At 42.6% G+C, this 15,810-nt stretch overlaps 1 protein-coding gene across 7 annotated transcripts in view; it reads left to right on the top strand.

Annotated features, from left to right (window-relative positions):
• LOC111162174 (trinucleotide repeat containing 6A) overlaps positions 1-15,810 on the top strand; it is a 162,689-nt gene that overhangs the window by 44,289 nt on the left and 102,590 nt on the right. For 3 of the 7 annotated variants that reach the window (XR_002641563.1, XM_022526382.1, XM_022526384.1), the window contains exons 1-2: positions 14,227-14,405; positions 14,780-14,827. The exons of 1 other annotated variant lie outside the window; for it this stretch is intronic. Coding sequence is in view for 5 of the 6 variants with exons in the window: in XM_022526382.1 (XP_022382090.1) it covers positions 14,401-14,405; positions 14,780-14,827 (53 nt within the window). In the remaining variant the exon portion in view is untranslated. Of the gene's footprint in view, positions 1-14,226; positions 14,406-14,779; positions 14,828-15,810 lie in introns of those variants that run through there. 3 more of the 7 variants (XM_022526381.1, XM_022526383.1, XM_022526379.1) reach the window with 2 other exon arrangements.

Here is a 15,810-nt window from a genome sequence, read left to right as displayed (position 1 = left end):
TCTAGAAATCAACCCAGATATATTTGAGAAGCTGGTATATAGTAAAGCTGTTTATGAATCAGGGAGGAGGGCGCGTGGTGGCTCGGTCAGTTAGATGTCCAACTCTTGATTTTGGCTCAAGTCATGACCCCAGAATTGTGAGATTGAGCCCCACATAGGGCTTCATGCTGGGCATGGAGCCTGCTTAAGGTTCTCTCCCTCTGCCTCTCCACCCCCTTGCACATGCACACATGCATATACAAACTCTCTCTCTCTAAAAAAATTTTTTTAAAATAGCTGCACAGTACAAAAATAGCACAGACTAGGGGCGCCTGGGTGGCTTAGTCGTTAAGTGCCTGCCTTCAGCTCAGGTCATGATCTCAGGGTCCTGGGATCAAGCCCTGTGCCAGGCTTCCTGCTCAGTCTGCTTCTACCTCTCCCTCTTCCTCAGCCGCTTCCCCCTGCTCCTGCTCTCTCTCTCCCTCTCTCCCTCTGTCTCTCTCTCACTCTCTCTCAAATAAATAAAATATTTTTAAAAATAACACAGACTAAGTTTAAAAGGTCGGTAGCAAGCTAGAATAGTTTTAAAATCCAGTTTTAAAATAGTTTTTAAATCCACACAACAGATTAAAAAAGCCAAGTTCCTCAATATACAAAGAACTTTTAGAAATAAAAAGGAAAATAGGAATAGCTTTAAAATTGGACAAAGAATATAAAGATATAGCTCAAAAAAATACAAATTGCTTATAAACACGTAGACTGTTTCTCAGCCTCACTAGTGACTCAATAAATATCAATTTAAATAAGATAACAGATTGGCAGAGACACAGGTGTTTCATAGTGCCCCAAATGAGTAACAAAATAGGTACTTTCATAAATTGCTGGTAAGAATATAAATTGGCACAATCTTTCTGAAAGGCATTTTGGTAATATTTATTATATTTATATTTTTTATTTTTTTTTAAGATTTTATTTATTTATTTGAGAGAGAGAGAGAGATCACAAGTAGGCAGAGAGGCAGGCAGAGAGAGGAGGAAGCAGGCTCACTGCTGAGCAGAGAGCCCGATGCGGGACTCGATCCCAAGACCCTGAGATCATGACCTGAGTCGAAGGCAGAGGCTTAACCCACTGAGCCACCCAGGCGCCCCATATTTATTATATTTTTAAATGTTCATATCCTTTGACCCAACTAGTCTACTTCTATGGATCTATGTCCCAGAGATCTCGGTTATGTAAACAAAGGTGTAAATAGAATAATTTTCTTTAACCATCACAACCTAACAGAAAAGTTGGAAGTACAGAAAAAGAACTTTTTTCTGGAACTAACTGCTGACACAATCTGGAAATAGACCCAAATACATGTCTCATCACCCTGGAATAAGTCATATTTCCTACAAGCTAGGAAATTCTCCTCAAACACAACCGCTGAAATTAGGAAATTAACATTGATGTTATCTAATCCAGAGACTCCTTTTAAGCTCATAATTATCTTTTTTTTTTTTAAAGATTTTATTTATTTATTGGACAGAGACAGAGAGACAGAGAACACAGTCAGGGGGAGTGAGAGTTGGAGAAACAGGCTCCCCGCTGAGCAGGGATTTTTTTTTTTCCCCCCAAGCAGGGCTCAATCCCAGAACCCTGGGATCATGACCTGAGCCAAAGGCAGATGCTTAACAACTGAGATACCCAGGCTCCCCTAAGCGCATGAATATCTTAATAATGTCTTTTTAGCAAAGGGATGGAGCTGAGAATCCCAACATTGCTTTTTTTTTTTTAAGATTTTATTTATGTATTTGAGAGAGAGAGAGAGAGAGTGAGCATGAGAGTGAGCAAGGGGAGGGAGAGGGAGAGGGAGAAGCAGACTCTACAATGAGCAGGGAGCCCTATGTGCTATTCCATCTCAGAACCCTGACATCATGGCCTGTGCTGAAGTCAAGAGTCAGCTGCTCAGTGTACTGAGTCACCAAGGCACCCCTCCAATATTGCTTTTAGTTGCTCTACCTTTCATCTCTTTCAAGCACAAACAGCTCTTTAGTCTTTCCTTGACGTTCATTAACCTTAACGCTTGAAAGAATCACAAGCCAGTTATTCTGAAGAACATGCCACAGTTTTGCTGATCTGAGCTTTCCTCACGAAAGGTTAGGCACCTTTGAGAGGAACAGAGCTGCAGCTTTTTCTCACTGCATCCGTCCAAGTGCTGCTAGATTTTGAGGTGTCCCATTCCTGAGGACATTCCCTTTGATGACTCTGTTAAGGTGGTGTCTCTCAGGCTTCTCTGTCGTAAAGTTACTCTTTTCTCTTTAAGCGTCTTGTGGGAGGTGTTTTGATATTATATAAATGTCCCGTTTCTCCTCAGACTTTTTGTTTGTGGACATGGCCTATTGCATTTTTAAAAATGTGTCATCTAGTAAGTTTTGACAAATGTATACAGCTGGGAATCCATCACCACAATCAAGGTAATAAAACTCCATCACCCCCAGAAGTTTTCTCCTGCCTTTTTGTAATCTTTCTCTCTCCCCTTTCCTGCATCTTCCCCATCCCCAAGCAAGAACTGATCTACTTTCGGTTGCTATAGAATAAGTTACATTTTCTAGAATTTTATTTAAATTGTGTGATAGTTTCTTCTTTCTTGGGGTCTGAGTTCTATCAGCATAATTATTTTAAAATTCATCCATGTTGAATTCCTTTTAAGTTCATTCCTTTTAAGTGCCGAAGAATATTCCATTTTATGGATATACACCAACTTGTTTCTTCTGTTGATGGATAACCAGGTTGTTCATAGTTTGGGGGTATTATAAGTAAAACTTCCATAAGCGTTCACACACAAATCTTTGTATGAAAACATGTTTTCTTGTCTCTTGGGTATGTGGCTAGGTCATATGTTAGGTGTGTGCTTATTTTCTTAAGAAACAATCAAAATGGGGGCACCTGGGTGGCTCAGTGGGTTAAGCCTCTGCCTTTGGCTTAGGTCACGATCCCAGGATCGTGGGATGGAGCCCCACATGGGGCTCTCTGCTCAGCAGGGAGCCTGCTTCCCCCTCTCTCTCTTTCTGCCTGCTTCTCTGCCTACTTGTGATCTCTGTCTGTCAAATAAATAAACAAATAAATAAAATCTTTTAAAAAAAGAATCAAAATGGCTTTCCAAATTAATTGAATGATTTTACATCCCCCCAAGCAGTGTATGGGAGGTATAGATGTTTCCCATCTTCACCAGCAACAGGGAGGCCAATCCGTTTAATTTTGAACACTCTTATAGGTGTGTGGTATGATCTTATTGTGGTTTTAATTTGCATTTCCCTAGTTAAACTAAAAATGTTGAGCATTTGGGTATCTTATGTATTGAAGTGTCTGTTCAAATTTTTGGCCTGTTTAAAAAATAGGTTTTCTTCTTATTGAGTATTGTATCTCCTTTGTATATTCTGGATGCAAATTCTTTATTGGATACGTGATTGGCTGTATGCCTGTGTCACAACTTGTGTCCCAGTCAGTGGCTTGTTTTTTCATTCTCTGAACAGCGTCTTTTGAAGCACAGAATTTCTTAATTTTTATGTGTTATGGATCGTGTTTCTGGTAACTATGAAATCATTGCCCAAATCAAGGTCACAAAAATTTCTCCTATATTTTCTTCTAGAAATTCTGTAGTTTTTGTTTTCATATTTAGGCATAGGAAATGTTTTGAGTTTATTTTTGTATATGATTCAAGGTATGAGTTGAGGTACTATTTCTTCCATATGGACATCCAGCCGAATTGTTTTAAAATATAAAAATGCTTTCAATGCGACATTTCTCTATCCAAATGAATGGACTGAGAGTGAAGAAGATTGGCCCTCAAGTAAAAAGCAGGATGCCATTATCATTTGGTCCATTCATAGAAAAAAATCAGGAAACAATAACTGACTTTTTGGTGAAAGATTCTATTTTTAAGTAATTTCTACATCCAACGTGGGGCTGGAACATACAACCCTGAGATCAAGAGTTATGTGCTCTACCAACTGAGCCAGCCAGGTACCCCAATAACTCATTATTTTAACAGTGAATGTCTGAGCGACCTGGTAAGGGGCAGAAGTGCCCACTTTCTTCTCAACAAAACAGTGAAGGTACCTGGTGGGTCTGACAGAAAACAAGTGCCTTATAGAAAGAATGTTGTTTACAGCTGCAAGATAAAGCAAAACCCAGCAGATCTAAGAAGCCAAGCAGATGTTTAGATGAATCTAATTCATGCTAACAGTCAAGATGGTAACAAGCAAATACCTGGGAGAACAATGATGCTCCTTGACACACATTTTGGAATTGCTTGGAACAAAGACATTCATTCTTCATCATTCAACAAATATTAATTCAATGTTTAATACCTCCGGGGCACAGCTGTAAGTCCTAGGGAATACAACACTGAACCCAACAGACAGGTCCCCACTCTCTGAGGCCCTCCATGCCAGCAATGTCTGAATAAAATGAATTATCTCATGAGAACATGTGCAATTCCAGCCATAAATGTTCACGGGGGTTCTTCCAGAGAGCTGAGTTTCCACCAGAATAGGAGGGGACAAGAGTCAGAGAAGTCTAAGTTAGTACTGGGACTTGAATCCCATCTACGTTGTTATGAGGTCCAGAGAATCCCAGGAAGGCTCATCAAAACATTTGAACCAGGCTTTGAGGTCGGAGTTTATTAGGTAGACAATAAGGGAGGTGTTCCACTCAGAAGAAATAACATGTTCAAGTTGTAGAGGCATTGAAAAACATGAGAGAGTAGGAATGACTCAGTATCACTGGAACACAAAATAAGAGTTCTAAGAAATTGGGCAGGCTTGGTTAGTAAGAAGTCTTGAAGGGCCTTTTGTGCTGGACAAGGGGTTTCCGATAGTATCCTATAGAATATAGAGAGCCATTCAGGAATTTTAAGCAGCCAAAATACCTGAGGAATGGAGGCAATGTGATAGATGCTAAAAATACAGTGAGAAGAAGGCAGACATGGTCCTTGCTCTCCTGGAGCTTACAAAGAATCCAGAGAATCAAAGATTAAACAAATAATGACAGAAATACTACATCACAAATGTGCTTGTGCTATTAAAGGAGTAGAGAATGCCTTTAGAATATGTCATTGGGACACCTAACAGGTGGTGGTCAGAAAGTCCTTCCTAGGTGTGGTATACAGGTGTTGGAGAGCCAGTGGGGGGTTAGCAGCGAGCTGCATCAAGGAGCTAGGCACATTTTAGAAAGTGAAAGAAGGGCCCTTGGATTACCTGGACTTAAGAGCAGGGGGAATGACCAGAGAGACCATTGAGGAGGCACCACAGACCATGTTAAAGAGGTTAGGCTTTGAATCAAGAGCCTTAGAAAGTCTTTGAATTATTTTAAGCTGCAGAGTAAGATGATTAAGTTTTCATTTGAAGAAAAAGTCGTAAAGGATGCTACATGGAGAATGATTTCAAGAGGTAAAGAGGGAACATGTGCAGTCCTGTCCAAGGATGTGGAGCAATAGAACTCTTCCCAGGATTGGAATGGTAACCTGGTGTAACCACTTTGGAAACGTTCTAGAGTTTCTCGTAGAGTTAAGCTCTCCTATACACTTCTCCTGTGATTCAGTAGTTGTGTTCCCAGCTATTTATCCAAGAGGAATAAGAACATACGTCGAATATCCCCAAAAAGAGATGTGTACAAGAGTGTTCTTAGCAGCTGGATTCATGATAACCCCAAACGGGAAATAACCCAAATGTCAATCAATGGAAAATGGTGAACAATGGAATACTTGTCAGTAATAAAAAGAAACAAACTTCTGATACTTTCAACATCAATGTCTCTCCCAGATATTGAGCAAGAGAAGCCAGGCACAGAGGATAGATACATTGTATGACTCCATTTATATAAGTTCTAGAACTGACAATACTCATTTATGGGGATATAAGTCAGAAGCACAGTTTTCTGGTGTCCTGTGTATGTGTGTGTTGCCGGTAGCAGATGAGCGACTGAAAAGGATCCTGAGGGAATATTCTGCGGTGATTGACATGTCCTATGTATTGACTGTGGTAGTGGTTACATGTGTGTATTTATTTGCCAAAACTCATTGAACTTTTCACTTCACATGGGTGCATTTTATTTTATATAAACTATACCATGACCAAAAAATAAAAAAGGGAGAAAGGAAAGAATTTGTGGAGTTTTTAGCGAGGTTGCAGTGAAGAAACAGAAGACGGGAAATATAGAAGTTTGGAGATTATAATTTATTGATGCATTGGGTGAGGGAGAGGGAAAAGTCAAAACTGACTCTTAGGTTTCTGGGCCTCTCGGTAACTAGTAGTGTTATTACTGAGCTGAGGAAAACTGTCCCCTTGGGGATATGTTTGTGTGTAGTGGGGGAAGGGAGCGGAGGAGGGGGAAGGAGGCTCAGCTTTGACATGTCAGTCTGAGATGTCTGGGAGGCATCCCTTGGCCCCATTATACTACGGTTATCCCGTTTTTCCTCCTCCCTCACTGGTTTCTTCCCTGGAGTACCAAACTTCCTCAAGAATATTCTCATTCCAGAGTAGTGGTTCTCAATAAAATAATATCTCACCTCCATTCCTCAGAGGGTTTGGGGAAACGGTTAAAAGTGGTTTCTTTCTTTCTTTCTTTCTTTTTTTAAATTTATTTATTTGACAGAGAGAGAGAGAGAGAGAGAGAGAGAGAGAGATCACAAACAGGCAGAGAGGCAGGCAGAGAGAGAGGGGGAAGCAGGCTCCCTGCCGAGCAGAGAGTCCGATGTGGAGCTCGATCCCAGGACTCTGGGATCATGACCCGAGCCGAAGGCAGAGGCTTAACCCACTGAGCCACCCAGGCACCCCAAAAGTGGTTTCGGTTGTCACAAAGTAGTGGTGGTGTGCTAAGATTCAGTGGATAGGAGTTGTGGATGCTGGAGAGTCCCACAAAATGGAAATTCCCTCTCTCGCGCTGGACACTCACACAGGCAGAAGGTGTATTTATCATTATCCAAGGACCTAACTCCTACGTTTTCAGTTTTAATAGACCCTAACATTAATGCAATTACCACGTCGACTGAAGGAGAATTACCATCTAGTTGTTTCAGAACTTGAGAGTTGTTTTGTATTCTAGAAAAATTTTGCCTCCAATATCACCACGGTTCTTAGTGTGTGAGTAATCGATGTGACACCACCGTGTCAGTCTACATTTGTAGTAGGGATTCTACACAGAGCTGCTAGCATCTGCCTGTTTTACTGAGGCTTCCCAAGCATTTACCTGGTGAAAGACATTTTATTTTATACTTACATTTCCCTTATTTCTCTCTCTCTCTCTATCTCTCTCTCTCTTTTTAAAGATTTTATTTATTTATTTGACAGAGAGAGACACAGGGAGAGAGGAAACACAAGCAGGGGGATCAGGGAGCCCTATATGGGGCTTGATCGCCCAATCCTGGGATCATGACCTGAGCCGAAGGCAGATGCTTAACCACTGAGCCACCCAGGTGCCCTCTCTTATTTCTCTTTTAAATCAGAGATAATTTATTATATACATGTTTTGAAATTATGTGTTAGGTGGATTATATTACCTATGATGCTCATTTGCGGATAGTAAGGGGTGGTATTAAAAAATATAAAATATGTGTTATCAGGGGCGCCTGGGTGGCTCAGTGGGTTAAGCCTCTGCCTTCAGCTCAGGTCATGATCTCAGAGTCCTGGGATTGAGCCCTGAGTCGGAATCTCTGCTTGGTGGGGACCCTGCTTTCCTCCCCTTCTCTGCCTGCTGCTCTACCTACTTGTGATCTCTATCTCTCTGTCAAATAAATAAATAAAATCTTTTAAAAAAATATTTGTTATCAAAAGTCCTGCAGAGGGGTGCCTGGGTGCCTCAGTGGGTTAAAGACTCTGCCTTCAGCTTAGATCATGATCCCAGGGTCCTGGGATAGAGCCCCGCATCGAGCTCTCTGCTCAGCGGGGAACCTGCTTCTTTTCCTCTCTCTCTGCCTGCCTCTCTGCCTACTTGTGATCTCTGTCTGTCAAATAAATAAATAAAATCTTAAAAAAAAAAAGTCCTGCAGAGTCTACTATGGTTGAGATAAACCAGTCTCAATGTAGGGGTTAGTGACATGGGCTCGGGAGCCAAATTGCTTGGTTTTACTACCACAATTTATGTGACTTTGAGCAAGTTATTTATCCTCATCTGTAAAATGGGAATCACATTCCCACCTCATGGAGTCATGGGAGGAAAACAATGAATGTTTAGTTCATATTTGTAAAGCACTTAGAACAATGCATGCCTGGCACATAAGAAGTGCCAAATAAATTTTAACAAAATAAATACTCTCTCCAGGAAATCTAATTCATGTTCATGCCTTCAACTCCCATCTACACATTATTGTGAAAAATTTTCTAAATTTAAGAATATTCTGAGTGAGCTTTGCCTAAAAAAATACATATATAGATATATCATGATGACATTTGGTAAAGGCTTGGGAGGAAAAAAAAATCATTTTCTTTCAAGCACATAATTTCCTAAGTCAAGCTAGTCATTTACTCCTCCCAGTGAGAGAAAGAAGAGAGGGTTGGAGAACATTTATGTTCTGGTAACCTCAGAAACCAAAGAAACAAGAACCTAAAGAAGAAAGACAAATGGAGAAAGGGTCTTATTTAAATTTTTTTTAAATCTTTTTATTTTTCTTTTTTTTTTTAAGATTTTATTCACTTATCTGACAGAGAGAGATCACAAGTAGACAGAGAGGCAGGCAGAGAGAGAGAGAGAGAGAGAGAGAGAGGGAAGCAGGCTCCCCGCTGAGCAGAGAGCCCGATGCAGGACTCGATCCCAGGACCCCGAGATCATGACCTGAGCCGAAGGCAGCGGCTTAACCCACTGAGCCACCCAGGCGCCCCAAGGGTCTTATTTAAATTTAAATTTAAATTTGTACAGCCTGCTTCTTATTATGCTAAGAAGAAGTGAGAAGTTTTCTGAGATAGTTACAGCTTATTTCATAAAAAGTTATCGTTGGAAAGGCATTTCATGTTATATCCAAATTCTCAAACTGTAAACTTCGACAGTGAGCCATACAAAATATTCTAATATTCATTGAATCTAGGGACTCTGCTTGTTGTAGGAAATGGCATTTGCTTACTTCAATGAGCAGTGGTAATGAAACCCATTACTCTATATACGAGATCTCGTTTCTGGTTTTGTTCTGAATTGATTATGTGAGTAAAATAAAAATGGTGGCTCCAGAGGATTTAAAGCCAAATGCAGTGCAAAGCTTGTTTTCATCCATAAGCAAGATGCCCAGATGTAAATTCCAGCCTGAGAACTTTCCTCTCCTATTCCCTGGGTCCTGGTTGGCTGTCCCTCAGCCTTCAGCTCTCAGTGAAGCCTGACATTTTTTCTTTTCTTTTCTTTTTTTTTTAAGATTTTATTTATTTATTTGACACACAGAGAAAGAGAGGTCACAAGGAGGCAGAGAGGCAGGCAGAGAGGGGGGAAATAGGCTCCCCGCCAAGCAGAGAGCCCGATGCTGGGCTCGATCCCAGGACCCTGAGACCATGACCTGAGCCAAAGGCAGAGGCCCAACCCACTGAGCCACCCAGATGCCCCAAAGCCTGACATTTTCAAAGAAACTTTCTTTGGCCACATAATCTATGTGATGTTCCTTTGTTTTACATTTGCTTAGAACAACATTCCTTCTGTGCACTTGTGTTTGTAATTATACGCTTTATAGTTTGCTTAAAAAAATATATCTATCTCTGCCCCATTAGATTTAATCCACCAAAGTAGTTCCTCACAAAAGGCAGAGTAAAAGGCCCACACAGTAGGTGCTCAATAAATATTTCTTGCATGGGTGATCTGTCATTTTGGCATTCTGGGGTATACATGTGAGATACAGGCTAAGACTAGGAGTCTGAAAAGCATCTCTATTTAAACAGTATTTAGATATAAGAGAATGTATGCAATCATCCATCCCAAGGAGAAAGTGGAGAGACATGGGGAAGAGGTCTGGAACGGAGCCTTGGGGATCCTGACATTTATTTGGTATAAATTGGGAGATGCTGGTAAAGGATACAAAAAAAAAGGAAAGGATAGAGAGGTAAAAAGAAATTCAGGGAGGGGCACCTGGGTGGCTCAGTGGGTTGGACCTCTGCCTTTGGCTCCAGTTGTGATCTCAGGGTCCTGGGATGAGTCCCCGTATTAGAGCTCTCTGCTCAGTGGGGAGCCTGCTCCCCCCACCACCACCCCCAAGTGCCTGCCTCTCTGCCTACTTGTGATCTTTCTCACTCTGTCAAATAAATAAATAAAACCTAAAAAAAAAAAAAAATTCAGGGAGAGTGGGCTGCCAAGGCAGCCAAGAGAAGAGACTCTCAAAAGAAGGTAGGAGTGACCAGTTGCAGAAATACAGCTAAGAGCTAAGTCAAGACCAGGTTAGGAATATTACCATTGAGTTTGACAGCTTCAGGGTCATTTGTGACATTGATAAGAGCAATTTGGGTGGATGAATAGCAATGTCAGGTGAAAGTGGACAGGAGGTGAGCAGTTGGAAGTAGCTGGTATAGAACACTTTTCTAACACTTTCCAAGAAGCTTTTCTAAGAAGGAGAGCAGAAAAAAGGAGCTGTGGAGGAGTGAGGATCCATCAACTGGTTTTTGTTGTTTTATTTATTTATATGTTTATCTATTTTACTTTAACATCTTTATTGTTTTAAAACAATTGTCTACATGAATTACAGAATGGTCTGCAAATCCATTCAAAGAAATAACCCATGTCTCCATGTGAGGAGCAAGAAATATTTTTAGAAAATCATTTGAACGTATATCTTCTTTAAAATAAAGTATAATTACCATACAGTGTTATATTAGTATCAGGTGTAGAATATGATTCGATTCAACAGTTCTGTACATTACTCAGCGCTCGTCATGATACATGTACTCTTAATCCCCTTCACCCATTTCACCTATCCCTTTACCCTGTTTTGTGTGTTTTCTTTTTTAAAATTTTAATTCCAGTATAGTTAATATACATATACAATGTAATGATTCAACAATTCTTTTTTTTTTTTTTTAAGATTTTATATATTGGACAGAGAGAGACATATCGAGAGAGAATGAGGGAGAGAGAGAGAGAGAACACAAGCAGGGGGAGTGGGAGAGGAAGAAGCAGGCTTCCCACTGAGCAGGAAGCTCTATGCCGGCTCCATCCCAGCACCCTGGGATCATGAACTGAGCGGAAGGCAGATGTTCAACCAAGTGAGCCACCCAGGCACCCCTGATTCAACAATTCTATATGTTGGTCAGTGCTCATTGTGTTAAATATTTTTTTTTAAATGGAAGTTACTAGAATATGTATGATAATGCAAAATAGTAGAAAGAGAGACTACTTTTTTAGTAAAGGGAAATGATAATAAGAAGACAACATTCCTTAGAAGGTTACTGATAAGGAATCCCTGCTGGTCTTACAAGGTCATTCTTCTTTGATCTACCTCTATGCATAAGAGCTCATTAAAAAGTGATTAGCATGGCTTCATAATGCAGCCCTGGAGGGGTTATGTCAAATCACACTGGAAAGATCTCCAAGAAATCCTACCTTCTCAACTTCCCTCGGGCTGGGAATTAGTTCTAGGGTTTCCCAATCTTAGGTGCTAATGGCATTTTGGTTCAGATACTCTTGTATTGTGGGGCTGTGCTTTGCATTGTAGGATGTTTAGCAGAACCCCTGACTTCTACCCAGTAGATACCAGTAGCATCCAGTTATGACAACCAAACCCAACCAAAAACCAGGCATAGCTATATGTCCCAATGGACAACCAGTGGGTTATTCAAACCTAAGGAAGTTTATTTAAAAAAAAAAAAAAAAATCATGGGGCGCCTGGGGGGCACAGTGGGTTAAGCCTCTGCCTTCGGCTCAGGTCATGATCTCAGGGTCCTGGGATCAAGCCCCGCATCGGGCTCTCTGCTCAGTGGAGAGCCTGCTTCCTCCTCTCTCTCTCTCTCTCTCTCTGCCTGCCTCTCTGCCTACTTGTGATCTCTGTCAAATAAATAAACAAAATCTTTTTAAAAAAATCAGCTAATCTTAACAGCTCTGTAAATACTGATAAATACTGTTTTTATGGTGTTATGCTGTCATGGAAAATTATTCATAAACCTGGCATGAAAGCACATTGTGCTATACATACATGTTCATATCTTTTAACTCCTACTAAAGAAATGATATAATTTGTAACATTTCAAGTAGGAAGAACCATTAAAAAAAAAAAAACCAAACCAAATATATATATCTATGGACCTTAGGGATGATGGCCAGAAAAGAAGTCACTTAGCATTTATTTGGTGCCGTTTACATTTCACATTGTGTAAATCTGGTTTTTTTTAACACTTTATTTGACAGACAGAAAGTGCACAAGCAGGGGGAGAGCCAGAGGGAGAGGGAGAAGCAGGCTCCCCACTGAGGAGGGGGTCCCACAAAGGCTTAATCCCAGACCCCCAAGATCAGGACCCAGAGATCATGACCTGAGCCAAAATCAAGAGTCCGATACCTAATTGACTAAGCCACCCGGGTGCCCCACATGACTTTTTTTTTTTTTTTTTTAAGATTTTATTTTTGGGGTGCCTGGATGGCTCAGTCGGTTAAGTGTTGTTTTCTTGATTTTGGCAGGGGTCATGATCTCAAGGCTCCTGAGGCCAAGCCCTGCCTTGGGCTCAGTGCTGGGCTTGGAGCCTGCCTAAGATTTTCTCTCCCCCCCTGTCCTTCCCTCCTCCCTCTGGCCCTCTGTTAAAAGAAATTTTATTTTTTAATCTCTACACTCAATGTGGGACACCAACTTACAACCCAAGATCAAGAGTCATATGCTCCACCGAGTGAACAAGCCAGGCACTCCTATAAACCTGGTTTTTAAAAATTTGTGTGTGTTGGGGGGGTGGGGGGTGGGGGGGTGTTTTAACATGCTCATTGTGTAAAAATGAAACAAAATAAAAAAGCCAGATAAAAGAAAATTAAAATCCGCATCAGTTAACATTTTGGTGCATGTGCTTTAGGACTTTCTGTGCATTCTTTCATTTATTCATTAACCTATTTATTACACATCTCCCTCAGAAAGGATAAGAACTGGGCAGTGAAGGGAGGTTTTGTTTTTTTAATGGGGGAGATTTGGTCATGTTTGAAATCCAATGGAAAGAAAGACTTAGTTTAGAAAGAGGAAAACAGGATGATCCTTAGAGTGAGGTCTCGGAGAAGGAATGGATTTTAAGCATCCAAAGGAGGGATCATCTTTTGATTAGGAGGGAAAAAAAAGGCTTTTGGAGAGGACGGAAAGAAGATCCACATATACACACGAACACATGTATCTTATTGTATCTACGTGGAAGTATATTGCTGTATCTACCTGTAGGTATGTATGACTCTCCCATGGACACTTAGGTATTTTTACTTTACTACACGTATGTATCGTATTGTATCTACATGTTTCCTGCCGTGGAGGCGAGTTTGGAACCCGCTTTTTCACTTACTCTATTGTAACCACTTTCCCCCACGCCGTTACTTTTCCTCCCCATCATTTTTGCAGTACCCTAACGCACGCCAGTAATTCAGTTTTTAAAGCTACCTCAGAGTGTTGGACATTTTGGCCGTTTACGATTTTTCACCATCATCATCCCCGGAACTTAACATGTTGACGGTGAAATATTTGTAGATGTCCGGGATTGTTTTCGGAACAGAAATTCATGCCAGGGGAATTGCTGAGTCAAACGGTCTGCAAAATTCGGTGGATAAAAATCGCTTTTAAGGCTTATAGTCCTCCTCAGGTATGCATTCTTTACCTGAGGAGGAAGCAGAGGAGCAGAGAGGTTAAATAATTGGCCCAAGGTCAAAAATAATTACAAGTGCCGGATTTCAAAAGCCGCGCGAGCTCATCTTGCTGCGGCAGGGGTAGAATTTGCGGTTTAGCCCTTTTTTTTTTTTTTTTTTTTGGTGTGTTTCGGTGGGGGAGGGGCCGGGCGGCAGGGAAGGAAACTTGTGTCGCAGCAAAGAAGGAGGAGGAGGAGGGGCGGGACTCCAGTCGGATCGCAGTCGGCCGCGGCGACGGAGGCTGGGCCCGGGGCTCGGCGGGCCCCCCAGCCGCTGTGCAGGGCGCCTCGGAGGCGGTGACCCTCCCCTCAGGGAGGTCCGGCGGCCGACCGCGAGCCGCACCCGGGTGGTTGCCAAGGGCCTGCCCCGGCTGCGGGGTTAGTTGCTAGGGCCTCCATCTTGAGGCCGGTGGCCGCGGCGGCCCCGGAAGGGGTTGCCGAACAGGGCATTCACTTCCGGTCTGGGGCCTGCGGCGGCGGCGGTGGCGGCGGCGGCGGCAGCGGGTCGGTGTAGAAAATGGCGCTGGTGCAGCGGCTCGGGCCTCTCCCCGCGGCGCTGCGGAGGGCTTGAGGCTCGTGAGCCTCACTCGCCGCGCCCCACTTGCTCGTGCACTTTACACACATGAGGTGAGTGGGGCGGGGGCCTCCCTCCAGGCGGGAGGAGCCTGGGGCGCTGCCGCAGGGCCCGCGACTGCGGGCGGCGGCGGCAGCGGCGGCGGCGGGCGTCCCCGAGACTTCGGTCCCCAGCGGGGGGGTGTGGGGGCGCCGCTGCGGAGGTCGGGCAGGAGGCCCGGAGGGGCCGCGTTGCGCGGCTGGGGCCGGGCCGGGGGCTGCGGCTCGCCCGCGCCTCCTGCCCGCAGTCCGGGCTGCAGCCCCGCAGCTTTGTGAGCACCCCCGGGCTCCCCTCCCCTCCCCCATCCGCCCCGGCGCGAGCCTCTGCCGCAGCGGCTCCGTTTTCACGCGCATCTCTCTCTCTCTCTCTTTTTTCTTTTCTCTTGCAGAGAATTGGAAGCTAAAGCTACCAAAGACGTAGAAAGGAATCTTAGCAGGTAAGATGGGCGAGCTTCCGTCTGTCGCCCCATTAATCGTGTATTTCCACTCTGGTTCGTCCTTTCTGGGTTTAGAAGTTCCCCCGTGTCATTTTCTTTTCGCACGCAGGGAATTGGCATTCGGGAGAAGAGGCCGGAGGGAATATTGTATGGAGGGATTGCGGGGAGATGCGTAATTACGCGTGTGTTCTTTTCTTTCGGGGAAGAAAAAACAGCGAAAAGCAATTCTTGTAAACTTAGTTAAAGCATTCTCACCCTTTTAGAATTTAATTAGGGGACTTGTGCATTAATTACTATTGTAAATGGTTGCAGGCATTGTGTGACTCATGATTGAGGCGGCCCTTATGGCGGGCTGTCAAACTGTTTTGGCTTCACCGTTATTACTTTGTAACTCAAATTGTTGCCTTTATAAGAAGATACTATGTTCGCATTTTTTCCCCCCAACACATTGTAGTCAGGCGGATTCTGTTGCACTGGAAACAGTTTTGCCCTTGAACTTTACCGAGCATAAACTGCGTTTTGTTTTCTTTTGAAACTACATTTGTGTCTGTGTTCGGTGTGTGCTCTTTTTATCAACTGGTAAAATAATTAAAAATCTATTCCCATTAAATGCTTATCGTTTCTGCTGGGCCTGAGTGTTTTTGCACTGGTAACTTAAATCTCCACCACAAAGGGAGTTTTTTGATTTTTAAACGTAGCCTTTGTGGAAACGATTAGCTTTAGCGAGCTGTAACTGCTTAAAGCATCAGAGCATTGCATTATATTTAACTCTTTTCAAATTCATTTTCTTACGGTCTTGTCCAATAATGTCCTTATTGGCCGTTTTCTTTTGAATCATATGGGGAAACTCAGAGAAACTTCTGGATGAACCTTATCAGTGAGCAGCTTTCTTTTTCACTTGGACAGGATAAAATAAAATCTCTCCTATCTTAAGTCTTAAATGTAGTTTGTCCTTTACGATTGTAAGTTTTACGTTTATGGTG

This window comes from Enhydra lutris, unplaced genomic scaffold, assembly GCF_002288905.1.
Source record: "Enhydra lutris kenyoni isolate GAN:26980312 unplaced genomic scaffold, ASM228890v2 scaffoldscaffold90, whole genome shotgun sequence".
Lineage (NCBI taxonomy): Eukaryota > Metazoa > Chordata > Mammalia > Carnivora > Mustelidae > Enhydra > Enhydra lutris.
This window is presented reverse-complemented; position numbering and strand designations above follow the sequence as displayed.